General features: G+C 39.1%; 1 protein-coding gene across 1 annotated transcript in view; it reads right to left on the bottom strand.

The window, feature by feature from the left end:
* Positions 1-18,160, bottom strand: part of TBL1X (transducin beta like 1 X-linked) — a 51,066-nt gene that overhangs the window by 25,145 nt on the left and 7,761 nt on the right. The window contains exons 2-4 of the mRNA XM_054400828.1: positions 9,771-9,916; positions 6,845-7,094; positions 1,619-1,751 (exon numbers count right to left, since the gene is read on the bottom strand). Of these exons, the coding sequence (XP_054256803.1) occupies positions 1,619-1,751; positions 6,845-7,094; positions 9,771-9,916 (529 nt within the window). The remainder of the gene's footprint in view (positions 1-1,618; positions 1,752-6,844; positions 7,095-9,770; positions 9,917-18,160) is intronic.

The raw sequence follows: 18,160 nt of genomic DNA, 5'->3' as shown, positions 1-18,160 counted from the left end.
TTCTTTCACATTTATCAATTCTAATTTTTATATATGCATTAAATAAATCTCTTTTTACAGTTCACTCAACTATCTGTTGGCAAGAGAACAATCTGTGAGAAATAACTGTTTTATATTCACCTATTTTAACTGGCAACTGACCTTAATGATCAGGACTTCCCTTCTTAATAATCATTTGCTAGTGATACATAATACTGCCAAGAAATTTTGCCTGAGACACTAGAAAATTGAGTGGGTAGAAGAATATGACTGGCAGAAAATACATGCATGGCGTATGAGCTACTACTGCTCATGTCTGTATCATGGCATCACCCAGGGATGCTATTACTAATGAGAAGACCTACTAAGCCTACTGAAAAAAAGACACGAAAACCACAGCTTTGCATCCAAAATCCCTGAACAGAACATTTGCAAATTATACCACTACATCACTTTAAAATTAATAAATTAAGACACATAATGCTGCAGACGCTGTGAGTACTATCAGGCCTGGACATTCCAGAAACAAAGCATATCCAGCAAGACTTTTTCTAGAAATCCCCTTTGTTATCTGAAATTGTTCTTTGGAAATACCTGTCCTCACTCTCCTAGAGATCTTGTGCTGTTTATCCAACCTGCTGCTTATTTTTCCAATTTATTCTTTCCCCTTTGCAATCTGATTCCTTGTTTTTATGCATGAAATCAACAAAGACTAGAAGACTATTCTGATGATTTTGCAAAAAGATGTAAATGAAGTAAGGGCTCTTCTTCTTCCTTGTAAGAAACCTGCTCTGATACTGCTAAGCAAATTTGTGTGATGAAGACCCATTCATCTCTTCTAACGTATGTCGGATTTCCTCCACAGTCCCAGGTAGACTTCTTAAATTTAGCCTTCATTTTAAGGTTTTCCTTTGAGTATGAACAAACACAGATTCTAGCAGTGCCCGTACATACTCTCATGGTATATTTATGTTAGCATTTTTGTTTGGATTAAAAGTGCTTTTTGAAGTCAATCTCCTGATTTTCCTACTTGCCATGCTTTGGTTGTCACTGCTGAGCACTCTTGCAGAACACAAACCGGACACCCTTCCAATGGCACTAAACCAAAACATGCCCTCAAGCCACTCCTTAATGTTCAGCACACTGGACAAAACCAGATCCAGCCTGAAACTTGCCTATCCCATACAAATGGTGGTGATGTAAGGTTCTCACACAATAGTTTGCTCTACAGATATGCTCCTGTTTGTACACCGTGCTAATGCAGGTACAGCCAAAGAGATCTCTGATTTAGAGTCCTCACATTTCTAAAAGGAAAACATCAGTGCCAAAGACTTTCTAGAGATCCCAGCAGCAGATGACACAAACTTTTAACACTCTTGAGAATTACCCATAGTAATTTAAAAAACCTTCAATAACTTTATGTGTGTTCAGATTGCACATTTTAACTGAGCAAATGCTTCACAGTCTGTGTTACCCTGTAATTACTTAACTGCCACGCAGGTAAAATACTGCTGGAAAAAATAGTTGCAGATTGAAAAACAGTGAAGAGAATACTCATTCATCTTTAGTATACACTTCCAAATTCTTGCATCTCTAAATATACTATAGCTGCAGCAGCTGGTTTCAGTCATGGTCTTACCCAGATGCTAGCAGGTCACTGACAGGGTTCCAGGCACAGATGAACACCTCTGATTCATGGCCCCGAAGGACTGTTGCTTTGTTAGGAGGAATTTCAACATCCCCATCAATTTCCATTGGCTTTGAATGATTATCTGTAAGGAGATATATCAGGGTAAGTAGTTTGCAAGACGCTGTTAGGTCTGCTTCAAAAACAAGCTGGCCACCCATGGCCTGAAGCTTACACCCACATATACATCATAAAGAATAATCTCTACTGTGTCAATGACCATATCACTCTGTTTTTCCCCTGTGATGATTCAAATTTATGATATGTAGAGCTTTCCAAAACATTTTGTATAAATGCATGCAGCTTTTCTTCAAAAAACAACATGTGTATATATATATATATATGTATATATAAGTACATATATATTTTTAAGCTGGCTTTATTAAAAATGACATACAGATTTACTGAAATAGCAGACTGCCACACTTGAGAACAGCTGTTCTTTTAAAAATGCAACATACAGCACATCTATTTTCTTACACAGTGTCTGCAGGTAATGTGTGCTATTCACAGACAGAGAATATACTGAATAAGGGCTTCATTCCCTGAGTATGGCAGGGAAACAGTGAGCCATCACCTTCTCAAGGATGGTGTAATATATACAAAGGAACCAACTGGCACAAAGATGCACTTAACCTGTTCTGGGGTTCTTTAGACTGCAATTTAAGTAGCTTTGTTTTTATAAAGCTATTTTATTTCCTTAAGGAAAAAAGTACATTTAAAATGATTAATTTCTCTTAGTGGCAGCAATTAATTCAAATTTGCATCATGAACAATGTTTTCATTCCAGACTTTCATTGCTTCAATCTAAATCATCATTCAACTAAAACTATACTTTCTGGCAGCAATGAGAACAAGACAGCAACCAAGGACAGGTAACACACTGAAGCTGCAGACAGCAGATGTTACACACTGAAACCTGGCTCATTTCACAGAAAACAACACATCTAAGAGTGGAGGGCTGGCAGGATGGGGGAAAAGCAGCGTGATGTAATCTAATCGATGCCTTGGCCAGCTGATCTGCTCTGATCAGAACACAAGCTCTCTTTCTGGGTTAGGTCTTTTAGTCAGTCACTCTTTAGTCACAAAGGGAGATCCATAGGTTCATGAGTGCAATGATTATGCTCCTTCACTGCCACATGTTTAAGGCATTTAATATCAACCATCTATCCTGCAGGCTCTGTGACCCACAAAACAGACTGTGACATTTTACAGTGGCCATCAGAAGGAAGATCTCTGAATTTTTACCTTTTCTCAGGCTTTCAAATATCCAGTTTTGCTCTAATTTATGCTGAGTCACACAAGTAGCACTTCTCATTGCATATTTAGTTAGGTACCCTACTAACTGTGCCTGTGCCATACCTGTGCCATAGACAGAAAGGAATGGAATTCACATGCAATTCAATGAGTTGCATAGCATTGAGTATCAAAATTAGAAAACAGTAAACTAAAAAGAGTTTCACAGCTCACATTTGTAAGTCCAAATATCTATTTTTAAACTACACTTATTATTACCTATGGACCTGTTGCAAAGCAAGACTTATTACAAATAACTAGTTGAAAATCAACACCTATGCTGAGTCCCTATGCTGTGTACTTTCCTTGATAATTCCCTCTGTGTGTAACTACTAAAATTAATATTGCCAAGATATACCAGTACTTAAGGTTTAGCTTGACACTGGCAGCTGGGGACTTTGACATGATATTCTGAGCAATCAGGACAATTAAGTGCAAAGCACTATTAAAACCCACCAGAAGATAAAAGTCTAGAACTCTCTTTGTCATCACAGCATTGAATCAGGTTTAAAGCATATTTCCATGAGAAAAACAGCAGTATAGTAATGGCCACGCATAAACCCGTGTCCTGCTCACAGCATGAATAAGAAGCTGGGGGAAAAATCAAGATTTTTCAAGGGTTTTAATTTGAAAATTTTTAAATGAGATGCTACTCTTACCATATTTGACCCTACAGTTACCTGCCTGGCTTTAAAGGCAGAGCTTACAAGCAGTGCTACTACAAGGTCCCAGTCATGAGATGCCATTAAGAGCAAGGCCATCTGATACTTAAGAAATATTTTTGTTTGTACACGGCCAGATGGAGAAACCTGGATACACACTATGAATGTTACCAACTGCTGTGAGAAAAAACATAGTCAGGTTGTGAAATAGCAATCCCAGTCACCTGATGCCTGCATTAGTACATGCAAGACTGACTGGCCTCTGGGGGCAATCAAACACTTGCAGAATTATTTTCTACTGTCTTCCAGTAATGATTTTGACACTACAGTTTTTGGTGGTTCAGGAGAAGAGAGGGCATGATGAGGAGTCTTTCAGAAATTGTTCACAAACATTCACATTATATACACTTTCTTCCTACATTCATCAGCAGTCAGGAACATCCATATTTAGACTGCTGTTGTCAAGCACAGAACTTAAAATGCCCCACTGAACAAGCAGGATAATTCATTTTTCTGCAATACTGCTTCAGGTGCTTCACAGATTCAGACAGACACTAGCAATATAAAGTGGATATGATTAGGAAAACAGAACCACTGAGCACAAGATGGCATCCTTGTAAAAATGCTGAGCTCCTTACACAGCGTGAGCTCTTGTAAGCCCTGGCCTCATCTGAAAATTTGTCTTTCCTATGGCTGCAGCTGCAATGTGTGCATGGGGAATGAGAACAAATATGTAAGCTGCAGTAATCATCAAGAACAGGCTTTTTTTTTTTTAACTACCTTCAGAGCAGAAAACTCTCTGTTAAGAGCTCATTTGCAGAAAGAATACCTCTGAGGGGGTCTCCAAAAGAGAGTGCAGTTCTGTCAAATGCAACAAACTCTCACAGGGGAAAAGGCATTTGGTCAAGCACTGGAGCAGGCTGCCCAGGTAAGTGGTGGAGTTGCCACCCCTGTAAGCATGGCACTGTCAGGCATGGTTTAGTGGGCATGGTGGTGTTGCGGTGATGGTTGGATTTGATATTAGAGGTCTTTTCCAACCTTAATGATTCTATGAAAACTTTAGTCAGCAGGTCACATACTGGAGAACTCTGCCCAGATGTTAACACAAACCATTTTATAAAGGATAGAGGATCTTTGTTTAAGTCTATGCTATATTCTTCTATTTATTTCCCTTTAACAGAAAAAAATCCCATATCACTGGAAATTAAGTCATGTTTCCCCCAACTATAAAGTTCTAAAAATACATACAATTCTAACATACCAGTGACTCTCTTGCTATTTCCTTCAAATTAGAAAAAATGTATTTTTAAGATCATACCAGTGCTAACCCTGTCTTTTCTTGATAGGTTTTTTTTTTTTTTTTGTTTTACTTAAATCTCTGACAGGCCTTTCACTGAAGTTTATGGCTGTAGTTGTAATAAAAGAATTGAACTCAGTTTTTTTTCCAGAGCTTTAATTTTTCTTAAGCTGAAGCCAATCCTTGCAAATATAATGAAACAAATGAGACAAAAAATATTTGAGTTGGAAAACAATCCAAAGTTTGGCTCAATTTCTACATGCTGATTTTTTTTCCCCTAATTTTTGATGTGTCTCAAAACTGAATACACTACTCAAAAATCAGCACGAGGAAGCAGTGATTTTATTGATTTGGTATTTGAATCTGCACCTCAAACTGTTGTTATTGTTACAATTGTTTTCTGTCTCATCTTTTACTTAAATCAAATCACCCTATGATATTTTACTGGTAAGACCACATATAGAAATACATTCTATTAAATACATTAACACTTTTTTTGAGAGGACTTACAGTGTCAGGGAGAACTTTGTGTCAGAATAAACACAAACCAGGTAACTTGCCAAAGACATCTCTTTCACCTGTTTCTCCTACCCTACCATTTTATGACAGGTTGATACATGGGTGACTTCCAGTTTATGACTAAGGGCTAGCACACTATTCAAAACCATCCTAGTAGATGCCTATTATGTGGAATCCAACAACAGTGAAAATGAAGGTTTGGGAAGTTCTCACACCTTTTCTATCAGCAGTCCTTTCTATCCAGCAGGTCTCACAGCTTTCACCTTACACGTCCTACATCCTATCTTAAACTTTTGTCCTATCCATCCTAAACCATCTGTGCTTACCTAAGCTCTTGCCAGATCTTTCCTCTTAGGCTATCCTAAGCAGACTGTCTGAACGTGGTGATAAGGCAAAAGCTAAGGCTGGATATACAGTTTGCCCTGCATAAACAATGAGAATTTCCTGAGAAGTCAATCAGGCACTGAGGTCTCATTTCAGGAGTTAGCCAGTGCCCTAATATGGTTTGTGCACAGAAAGTAGGATCATTAATTTCATCTGCCTGACAATGCTAATGAAGTTGTAAAGATGAAGTTACACGAGCAAGTATGTCCACTCCTTGCTTTGTATGTCTGTCTTTAGATTTCTAAAATACAAGTACAGTCTCCCGTTGTCACCAATAAACAGAGGTGAATTCAGAGCTCTTGAGAACTGACTGTTCCCACAGCCATAGGAAATCTTGGGAAGGTAGGACCTTTAATTAGACACCTGCAGTGGACTATACGACTAAATATGTACTATTAAATAAAAAGGTGAGGAATGCCTTTAAGACAGGCTGGCCTCATTCAGGCTGCCTGCTGGGAATGTTCCTTGGCACATACGACTGCTTGTCCTGTACTTGGCCATGCTGCACAAGAATGGATACCTCCTATAAGACAAACTGTGACAAGGCTACGGGTGATCATAGGATAGTTAGCACTCAAGGATACGTTCTGGCCATACTCCATTTACACAGATACAGCTTGTAGGTTCTAGCCTCTCAACCTGTCTCTCTCCTAGTCTGGCCAAAATGACCAACGGTGGCTACAGCTTGTCCCAACTTTTATCAAACATCTAAAAGCACCTATAAAGCTGATAATATAAATGAAGTCTGGGCAGCTGGCTCCAAGCAGAGAAAGATAGCATCTTCACTCAGCAATTCTGAAGATATCTTAAGTTTTTGGATTCTGAGAGAACACCAGTAAAACACAGCACTGTGATGTGAAACATGATTTTTACTCAAGCAGCCTTTCCAGAAAGACCTTGCCCTCCTGAAATGATTCCCCTGAGTTCTGTATGTAGCCTTGCAGACAGCAATTAAGTACATGAATACTACTGAAACTCAAATTGCCCAGTAGTGGCAAGCAGCCACATGGATTGGCTTACTTATTGCATGTGCCCCATTCTCCTCTCCATTCACAGTGGCTTCTCCGTTCTTTGGTGTGTTCTGCTGGGAAACAGCAGTCGTCGTCGCTGCTGCCGTTGCTGTCGTTGCTGCTGCCGCTGCCGCTGCACTGGCTTGCTGCTGAGCTAATTTCTCTCTGAAAGCTTGCTGCCGGGTCTGAACAACATCGGGCATCACCGCGTCGATCAGAGACAGGGATTCTATTGGCCTGCCGTCAAATACTGTACCATCCTGCAGGGAAAATGAGCGGAAGAGAAACTGCAAGTTTAGGATCTTCACCTTTGAAGTCAGCAAAGAGGCAATAATATAAAGAAACAAAACTAGGTTGTGTGAAGATACTGCACTTGGACTTAACCAACGGCGCCACATTACTATGCATCTCTTGCAGATTCATGATGGTTCCAATTTAAAATCTGTTCCACTTAGAGATCTGTTTGGTGAATTTTATAGAAAATGCAGGTATATAAACTCTTCAGAGATGAAAAGAAAATATATCGTATAAAAACACCAAAATGTTTTCCTTATGATAAGAAAGTTTCTCTTTTGTTTTCTATTTGGAAAAGAGTCATGGCTGAGGCCATGACAAGGGCAAACAGACTTTGGTTGGATTGTTTGTCTTCCTGCACTTGCAGGGGCATAGGAATGGAAGCAGCTGATGAATAACGAGACTCAGCCAAAGCAAGATGTATGCTGTAGTGGTTACATGCATGATGCTCGTCAGCCCAGCACCATCAACTGTAGCTGACTGCACAGGATTACTTTATCATTATTTTTCTTTTATTCCACTAGTTTTATTCAGTTATGATTTTCAGTTTGTTTTCTGTAAACTAAGATTCAGGGTTAAATAACCAATTGAGTTTAAGAGCTGTTTATTAAGACTTAATACAGACTCAGGACAACAATGGCTGTATCTACTTAGCTTCATCTCACTTTTACTTTCCTATTATCTTAAACAGAGAAAAAAGGTTTCAGCAGCATCCATAGACTGCCATTTTACTCATCTTCTGCAATCTCCCTGTAATTCTTCAAAATGACCAAGACCTAGTAGTGAAAGATTTGTGTCTGAGGAATTGCAGATAAGATTAGGATACAAATAGATGAAGTAGCTGGCAAACAATATAATTTTCAATAGATAACAGTAACTAATAAAGAAGAATAATCATCTGGCTGGCTGGTATGCTTGTGTTGGACTAGTCCTTAAATTATGCTTTACAATTACAATATTAAGATAATACATACTTGTTTCCTCATGGGGAGGAAAAAGGAGGAAAGAGTCCTTGGAGAAGAAAATATGTAAATATTTTTGCCGACTTTTATTGGACCCTGGCTTAAATCCTTGATACACAGTGGAAAAAAATGTTTGCCAATGGATTTTGGCATCTTACATTTTAATTGTAACATTGCTTACTGGACTATTTCCATGACTGCCCTTCAACAAATTGCAAACAATACTTAAATTTTATGCTCATTAGTTTACTGACTCACTGATTACTCACCACTCTAGTAATACACATAGAGAAATAACACATAAAGAAGCATGTATGGAGACCTTTTTGGTGTTCAGATGTAGGAAGAATGGCCTTTACTTTGCCATAATGAACTTAACATTCTGCCTTTCAACAGAATCAAACCAGGATGAGAGCAACGCAAATCTTAATGGTGACAATACAGGTATTTTCAGATTATTCTCTCAACTCCAGTTCTGAAAGCCAATTCTGAAGCTAGGTGCACAGGAGCAGACCCTTACAGCCACCATACAACCTGAATGGATAGGTGCATTTCATCGTTCAAAGTTTCTGTGCAGCTCCAATTTCAGGCGCAGGGCAACATGTTAAGTAGCAGCAAATTAGGACAGATTCCTAACACTGGTTTGTTATTACAATTGCATCAAAGAGTAGCTTGGCATGAATGTCAAATGTCATTGACCCATTTAAAATACAGCGCATACAAAACTCAAACACTCTCACTATCGAGTCATAAAAAGGAAATCACACAGAATGTTAGTGATAAATGAGTATCCAAACTATACACTGCAAGGAACACAACCTTTTCTCTATTTAATATTCCTTTGTTCTCATCCATGCTGTTCACATGCCACATTCAGCAATAGCTTTTTGTGTATTAATATTTATTAAAGATCTCAGTCAATTATTAATATCTATGGTAAATATTTTGTAATGCAGTGCTTGCTTATCTGTCATGCTTCACTCCTTCTCCAAGTATCATGCCTTTAAGGCTGGCAGGCAAAAATGCTGCCTTTTCCCACATGCCCTCTTTGTTATCGCTGGCAGTTCAAGGAGAACAGAGGTACTTCGTGTCTGCTTGTACAATTCCCAAAGAAAACCAGTGCCCAGCCAGGGTTAGAATTTACACACAACCATTTTGCCATCTACCTGGAAGGACAATGCCTGGTTATATGATCTGAGCAAAGTTGCTGAAAGCAGATAGTGAAATCTCTCCAGTGACCTCTGTGGATTTTTGATCAGGCTTCTCTTGGCTTGCAGGCAGTGCTACCTGCTAGCTGGTGACATGGAGTGAAGTTTTAACCTACACTGCAGGATTTTCCTGCCAAATTCTGCTGTGACCCTGAAAATGCAACACTGCAAACATTGACGCCTTTTCTTGTTTGCTGCAAGAATGTGTGCACCTTGGATTAGTTGACTAGTAGAGTGCAAACACAAAAAAATCCACCTAAGCTACGCAAAAAGGCCTCAATGCTAAAAATTGAAATAAATTTCTGCCTCAGAGCCTCTACAGCTCTTTGCTGCGGGTAGAGTAAAGTATGAGGAATAAAATGAAAATAGCCCAAGAGAAATTGGTGGCTTGCGTCTCTGGGTGGGCAGGATGTGTGACTTGGAAGTCCCCAGTGAGCCAGTCAGCAGCGTGAGGGGTGCTGGGGGTACTTACTTCGTTGATGCTGATCTCAGCCTCCACGTACTGGAGCCCCTTCTGGAGGATGGAGATGAGTGCAGCAGGTGGCACTAGTGTTCCGTTGATGTTGGATTGGCTGATGTGGCTCTCAATACCGAAGGTGAAGGCCGAGTGGGAGAAACCTGAGAGCAAGAAAAGGAAGCCATGACATGAAATCTAAATGCACTAGGCAGCTACACTTCATGGTCTAAAAATAATTCTGCTCCAAGATCAGAGAGACATGCTGCCATGTAAGCAGAAGGACACCGGCTGGCTGCATGGAGCCAGGGAGGTTAATCAGAGCCATCCTGACCACCCTGCCACCACCCATCCCCCTCCCCTACACACTGCAAAGACAGGGACTGCTGTATAGAAATGGAAATGCATGCAGAGAAAAGTAACCAGAACTGCACTAACTGAAAACAAAAACAAACACATGAAAAATAGGAACTGCCACAGGGGCATGCCCAGCTGAACAACGTTGCCTCAAATCCTCATTTCCCTTGCTGCACTTCAGTATTGCTGTTTGCTGAAGCTAAACACTTAGATCCCTGTCTGTGTGCAAGTTGTATAAAATCAAGTCACAGATGCAGCTGACACAAGGGAGCCTTTCCCTTATACTAGGGAAGATATTTCAGATCCTCTGCTCCTTTATTGCTGAGTACAATATGACATGCAGAGCATTGCCATTACACTATGGAACAACAGAGAGGCCTCTCCTGTCAACCTATTCTCTGAAAGTGAAGAGTAATATCAAAAGTAATTAACTGGGATCTGCCAAGCAGTGGACGGCAAGACAGTCCATCCTTTAACCAGAAGTCTTTCTGCTCCCTCTTTCATTTTCGTCAGTCTGAGAAATAAGGGGTAATGAAGGTGACAGCCATGAAAAGTAAAGAATTTTGGTGAACAATTTTTAAAGAGTGATGTCTTCAAGGCTGGCTGATGCTGCTCAAAACTGTGTCAAACACTGCAGAAGGACTGTAGGTAAGGGCAGATGCAGGAGGGGGGAAGGGGGAACAGGATGTAGATATAACTGTAGCAACTCATTTATCACCACACTGTCTCCAGAGCATTACTCTACCATTAAAAGCCCTGGGGAAACCACCATGCACTGTCTCAAACAGGAAGAACCCTTGCAGTCTCTACCAACCAGACAAGACCAAAAAAAAGAGAAAAAGAAAGCATTTCTCAAATGAAAATACTTGTGTTAAATATAGCTGTGCCTCTTCTCTTTGTCAACAGCAGTTTCATTTATGGTTCTGTGGAGGGATTTCCCCCATATCACTGCAATGTCCAATTGTGTGGGGGCTGAAGGATGGGATTTTGGGCTTGTTCCACAGTAATGCTTTCTCTCTCCCTCAATTTGTTTCCAAGACCCTTTTTGCAGATAGCTCAATTATGATCATAGATAGACAGCAAAAACAAGAGAAAGAAAATGTCTCCCACATTTGAAACTGAGGTATGTATTTCTCTGTGATCCTCTCCCCCCCTTTTTTTATTTTTTTTTCACTGCTTCACTTCCTTGCAGCAGCTTCTATTCTCTCCCTTCCTGACCCTACCTTCTCTTCCTGGTGCTCCTCCAATTCTGGGGGATGCTTGGGACACTTTTTTAGGAAGTAGTAGGTCCAACTATGAGCAGAATTACGTAGGATTACAAGACACAAAAATAAAGCACAGGAAAAAAAATCCTGAAACCCAGAGCATCATTTATCTAATTGCTGGTCCAATTCTTATCCTGTATTGGTCTTATGCCCTGGGCTAGTTTAAGAGCTGCTGCACCTCTTGCTGTATGCAGAACAGACTGTAAAATCTGCAGAGCAGTGTTCTTCCCTTGTTTTTAGTTTTGTAGGACAACTAAGCACATTACTGGGCACCACAATGAGGAAGAAATCAAGCACTGAGCATACACAGCCTGCGTCTGAGATCCAGAGCCTGATCATTGAACACTGAAACCTCTGTGTATATAGAAACACATGGTATGCAATTAACCAGAATTAAGAGAGTCAGATCCAACTTAATTTATGTGTATTTATATTTATGTGTATTTAAATTAATCAAGAACAACAGTAACAATACCTTCTCAAAAAGGAATGGACTTTAAAATGCATGACAGATAAATCATCAAATCTACTTAAGAATGGAGAAGAATGGGAAAATTAAGCTGTTGTCTAGAACCTCTGAAGTTGACTGCTAAAAAAGCCAGCAGCTAGCTTGTGAGTCAGCAGCTCAGGAAACTGTAACACGGTCGCTGATTCAATGAAACAGAGGATGGCATAAAAATGGCAACCAACAAGCAAAAGGAAGAAAAGTGGGAAATCATTACTGTGGATCCGCAGTAGGCTTAATTTTAACTATCACTTCGTACCTCTCATTATTGTGTTTGGTATTTTGCAGCTGTTTTAGTTTGCTGTTGGCACATATCAGGCCCTATCTTTTCCAGAAGGCAGATAACAATGCCACACATCTCACCCCTTTGTCTGGTACGGAGTTGCTACATCTGCAAAGAACAACACATCTCACCTCGCTGCACGAGAAGTGACTTATCAGCACAAAATCCAGTTGTGTTATTGCAATGAATCTTATTTTACTGTTTCTCTCAATGCTAAGAAACTATTACCAGAGCACCTGTTAGATGAGGAAACACAAAACAACTGGCTATGCTGCCACTGAAGAGCAACCTCAGTCATCTCCAGCAGTTGTGACAATCTTTACTAAAATCTGTTTTGATAAGATACAAATACTGAAACTCAAAGGCATGAAACTGCTGAAATGGGCGCTGTTGGGCACCTCATCCCTCTTATAAAAATACTTCCATATTATTGTAATTAAAAGAAAAACGTATGCATCAGAAACAAGTCAACCAGCCCACCAACTGACAGCCAACTGCTGCCTGATTTCCTGTACTATACCATAGCATAGCATTTATATAAGACTCACACGAAGGCAGACTGGTTTTAAAAGTAACACATACAGTTAACAAAATCCTGAATGAAGTTGAACACATCAAGTTTCTGTCAATGCTGAAGAATCACTTGAGCATTGCTTTTACAGTTATCAAATCTCATTGGTTCTCTTTGGGGCTCTCCATGTCAGTACACTGAATTATACAGCAATGCTGCAACCCTGTATTTTGGTCTTACAAAAAGGTGATTTCTCTTAAATGAAGGCAAGATTTTTAAAATGTTGGCTTGTGTTACAAATGTTAACTTGTCCCTACTCCAAAGATCATGAAACCACATTGGATAACACATAGCCAAGACACAAACACACCTCCTCCAGTGAGTATATGCAGGCTGACAAGGTAGTTGAATGAGAGCAGAGATGGGAGGTGTTTTGCATGCAAGGATCTGAAGACAGCATGCAGTAGAGATGACATGAAATTACAACAGATCCAAACTCAAAACGCTGAAGTAGCAGTAAAATGAATGGAAGTTGCTAATCTGTGTCTGTATGCATTATTTTTGATAAATTCTGTCATTTTCTTGACTGTGATAATCACTCCATAAACCAGCAATTTCTATTCAAATAGCATCAGTAAAACAGATCTTATTGTAGTTAATTCTTCAAGGACACATGCGATAAGACTACGAGCTTTTAAGGTTAGACACGAACACCAAGAGCCAAAGGGGAGAGACCACAGCCAAACATTGAACTGGTTTCACACCAGTGAACTGGACAGTCACTTGTGCCATGACATGGCCAGTACCCTGAACAGCATCTTTCAATAGGCTCCAGAGAATGGCTTCTAGGTTTTTTTTTACCTCAAAAAGGATGGAAAAATAGAAACCACTTAACAATGCATAATCTGTAAATACATTATCCTACATGAAAAAAAATTCTTGATAAGATTACCTTAAAGGGAGATGACTTATTAACTGTGCAATAGTTTGCCTCTAAATGTTTTACAGAGCACACAAGAAATAATGAATGTAGAAAAAAATGACTTAAATGACACCCCCTCAACCCCCAAAATGGTTATGTGAATGTTTTTCACTTGAAAACTGAGCGAAATTCCACACTGAGAGATTCCTGCACTTTTTCATACTGACAGTGGTAACGGGTCCTTATTCTGTGCTGTATCTTTTCCCACACTGAGGTGTCTGTATATTCTCTTTAGTGGTATACATAGCCATTTGGGAATTCTTGCCCTAGGCAGTGCCAAAAAATGCATATGTAGGGCTGTGTTTTGCAAAATTTCACGGATGGATTTTGCTGTAACTGCAAAAATGGAGATGATCAAGATTTTTTTCCCCTGTGGCTGCTCCTTTTTCAGTTAAAATGGCCTCCACTTTAAAAAGATTTGTCATTGATCATAAAGTGACTAGGTTTTATTCAACGAACATAATGCTGCTCTTTGTGTGCATGCTTGATCTGCAGAGGTGATGTAGTTTTAATTGTTTACAATATGCGTGACTCAAACAGAAATGCCTGTCAAGTGTAGGCATAGGAAAGGGCACTGGGCAGCCATGTAGCCCGAGGAATGTCTTGTCCTCTCCAGAAATGTGTCTCACCTCTTCTAGGACTGAAGGACTCTTCCTTTTAGGCATGCAGCTGACGTGCTGCCAAGTATTCCCTGCGCTAGCTCATCTGGCAATCACAGATCCAGCTGACATTCACTAAGTGCTCCTTTCATTTTCCGATCCCTTTAGCACTGTAAAAAGCAGTCTTGTTTAAACTGCAATCTTAAACTGTAACAGCTACAGAACCTCCTGCTGCACTTGTACAGGTGGGGGAATGACAAAGAGGGGTTTGTGGAAGTAACAACTTCTGAAGTGTTTCCATCTTCACTCGTTACTCAGCTGTTACCTTGAGGACACCCCAATTAGCAATAGTCAAGCAATCTGTTGTGTACTGTGAAAGTTTCCTGTTGTGAACTAAGTGGACATAGTTTTCTCTGGTAACTAGTATACTATTTATTTTTTTTTAAAACTCAGAGGTATCTAAGTTATTTGCAAATTCCTCAGTATAATTATTCATACTCTAAGATTCTTCACTGAAACTTCTTTTACCGTAGAACAAAACAGAGAATAAAGAATTGCCTTTCCCACATCATCTCAGGCATCTTTATGAACATCCTCTATCCCCACACTAAGTAAAGGTATCTACCAAGCCCTACAAATCTTTGTATAACTAATGCCCAGTGGGTCCCTCTGGCCTGAAAAATAGCAAGATTTCATATGGAGGTCTGGATTATTGCCTTTAATTAATTTTCCTGTTTAAACTCAAGCAGTCCAGACTGAGGTTTTTAAATTCAGAGATCTTAAGTTCAGTTTACAGAAATCACTAAATTGGTGATTTTATTATCTCAGTAGAAAGAGAAAGAAAAAAGTCATAAATAAGGAGACAAATTATCTGGCGATCCCTTCTTTTTCTGTAACAATTTAACCATCTCCAATTGGAAATAACCAATACTTTTATTTTATTGACTTCTCTGACGTTGTGTTGTCTTTTTGGAAATTCCCAATACCAGCTCTTCCAATCCTGTTCTCTGAAGTAACATGCTGTTCTCTCCTGAAGTATTTGGCAGGTACAAATAAAAAAATGAGCAAGGTTTTAGAAATGATTAAAACTTCTGTCTCAGTAGAACCAACCTGCAACTCCTATAACGGAACTCACTGGCAAGCTTAAGTTTTCTGGCTGCCTGAGTGCCTATTTTCTTAAGGTAGCCTCATACCTGGCACTACTGCGGAGACTTTCAGTGATCCAAAATTCAGGCAAGAGTAGAAGGCACGTAAAAGCTGATTACATCTGTACAGGCTCCAGGAGGCAAAAAAATGCTTTGAGAGAGGAAAGGAAAGTCATCTTTATGACCATAAATGGTGTATGGGCAAAAATCCGGGGAGATTTAGAAACATTCCATAGAGTAATGAGTCAAAAGAAAATCACACACACGAGGAAAAGCTGTCCACGCACAGTCCCATCAGCTGCTTCACCATGTTACCAAATCCAAGTAACTCCAAAGCTGCCTGCACAACTGCTTGCCAAAGAAATCACATGCAACCAGTGGAAAAACAGCTTTCCAAATTTGGTGTCTGGGTCTTGGGAATGCCATCTAAGGAATAAGGCAAGAAGGGAAGACTGGGGCAATGGGGTGTTCTGAAGTAAATTAGAGCTCCACCACAACAGCTTAAAACAATTCCACTAAAGAAGAGTGAAATATGACCGTTACCAAAATAATTTCCTCCAAACGCTAATGATGTACAAACAGCACATTTAACACTAAATTAAGAATTCTGTAGGTCTAGATGTATCACTGAAGAGAAGTATCACTAAGGGTATATTTGCATTTCTAGCTGCAGTTTCTAGCTGCAAAACCAGAACCAAACAGTTTAACTTAAAGCAACTCTATTTTCTTAATCTTGGGCCTAACACACACTAATGTAGTTCCTGAAGTAAATGACATAATTTCTTGCCCTTTGCTCAAGAGAACACAATGATTTTCTTCACTGGCAGGTCCCATTTTAGAGGGCAGCATTTCTCCTTCTGTATGATACACTGACTTAGAACTGAGAATGTAACATGGATCCCTATCCTTGCTTCTCCTTAGTTTTCGGTCTGAATGAAATTACATATGCATGGTCATAAAATCCTAATGTACAAATGCAAAAGCTTCACAAAAACGACACCAGTTTTTCCAAAATACATTTGTTTGCAGTTAGTAAGTGTCTGGTATCTTAAGCCTCTGATAAGAATCTACAAAGAGTTTTAAAAAAAAGGTAGGTAAAAATCCTACACCACATATTGTTTATTATTCACATCAGAATAATAAAGAATCTCAGAGATTCTTCTAGGCGAGCTTTTTCCTTCTCAGTAATACATCCTAGAGTGCCTCTCTGGTTTTGGCAGTGCCGGCTTATTTTTGAAGACTTACCTTTGCAATTACATAAAGGGCTTAACGAGGACACACATTAGCAATGTAAAACAGAGAACTGCAGATGAAACATATTTTTAGAAAAATCAGCAGAACAATAGGGCTTGTACATTTGTTTCAAGATTAGGATTGCTGAACGATTAAAATTATTTCCAGAACAGTGGGAAATGTGTCTGGTATTACAAGCTCTTTCACAGCCCCTGAGAAATATGAAGAAAGGATCCTTAGCTGTAGCTTGTGTCAGTTGCCAAAATTATATCATGTCTCGTTACCCCAAGTTTTGTAGAAGCGATTATTCACTAATATACCCTTTTTTCTTGGATACCTGACCTGCTGACCTTCTGCCAAGAATTCAGAGAAAATGTCTGCTACCCAAAATTATTTTATTATGAGCCAAATAATGTCTTTGACAATTTTAATTTTTTTTTTATGCTGGAAAATATGTTGGAAAACAATCTGAAAACGATCTTTTGATGAGTGTTACTTGACACTTGCTGTTTAAGCCTTTCTGAGGGATGCACATTAACAAAAAGAGAAATATGATACAGAAAGAAAACAACACGAACAATGGAAAGAAACTTAAACTCTCTTGAAAAAAGGGTCTGAAATAATCCCTTTTTTCACTCTGTGTAAATTAGACTGACAATTCTGAATAAATGTCAACACAGATAACTCAGTTTAATGCAACTATATGCGAAGGTTGAAGTAACATACAAAGGCCACAGCAAGAGAAAAGCATAATCTTTTCCTGCTAAATTAATGGGATGCTCTTATCTTCTAGCCCTGTCTATGCAACCAAACATCCAAAGAGACATGCACCATTTATAGAAGAGACTTTCGGAGTCACATATACTTGGTAATTTATTTCTGTAAACTATGTTCTTCTATCAGTTCTAATATACACCTCTAAGTGGTGGCAAATACTGACACCACAGCTGACAGTCAGTGGGTATTCAGAAACTTCAGCATTAGGATGGCTTCTGCTGATGGTGACTACAAAAGGAGTCCTAATACAGCTCTGCTGGTTAGGTGTGAGAAAGGGTGATCTCTAACTCCCTACTTTAGGAAAAATAAAGAAAGTAGAGAAGAGAGTAAAAAAACAAAAAGAGCAGCAGATTAGTAAAATCCCTTAAATATCCTTTTGAGAATACACTATTTTTACTACATACATAGTATGTATGGGAGTGCGTTTGTGTGCAAATTATATATATATTATGCTACATTATACACTAAGTACAGATGGTTTCTCATTAGATAGGAATGTTCATTCTGGAGTGACTATTAGGAAACATTTTTATTTAAACCAAAAGATTTTGTTAGATTTCTCAAGAGTTCTTAACCAGGAGTCACTTTAACACACATCCTGCTCCTAAAACAACATCATAGCTTTATTTTTATCCCAAATAATATCCAGGTTCCAGTTTATCAGAGATTCTGATCATCAGCTTAAGCAGTTTTACTTTAATTGAGTAAGCTGGTCCTAAGCAGGGTAACAGATTATACAAACAGGGTTGCA

The sequence above is a fragment of the Indicator indicator genome, chromosome 1 (assembly GCF_027791375.1).
Source record: "Indicator indicator isolate 239-I01 chromosome 1, UM_Iind_1.1, whole genome shotgun sequence".
Lineage (NCBI taxonomy): Eukaryota > Metazoa > Chordata > Aves > Piciformes > Indicatoridae > Indicator > Indicator indicator.
Note: the sequence above shows the minus strand (reverse complement) of the source record. Positions and strands in the feature narration are given on the sequence as shown.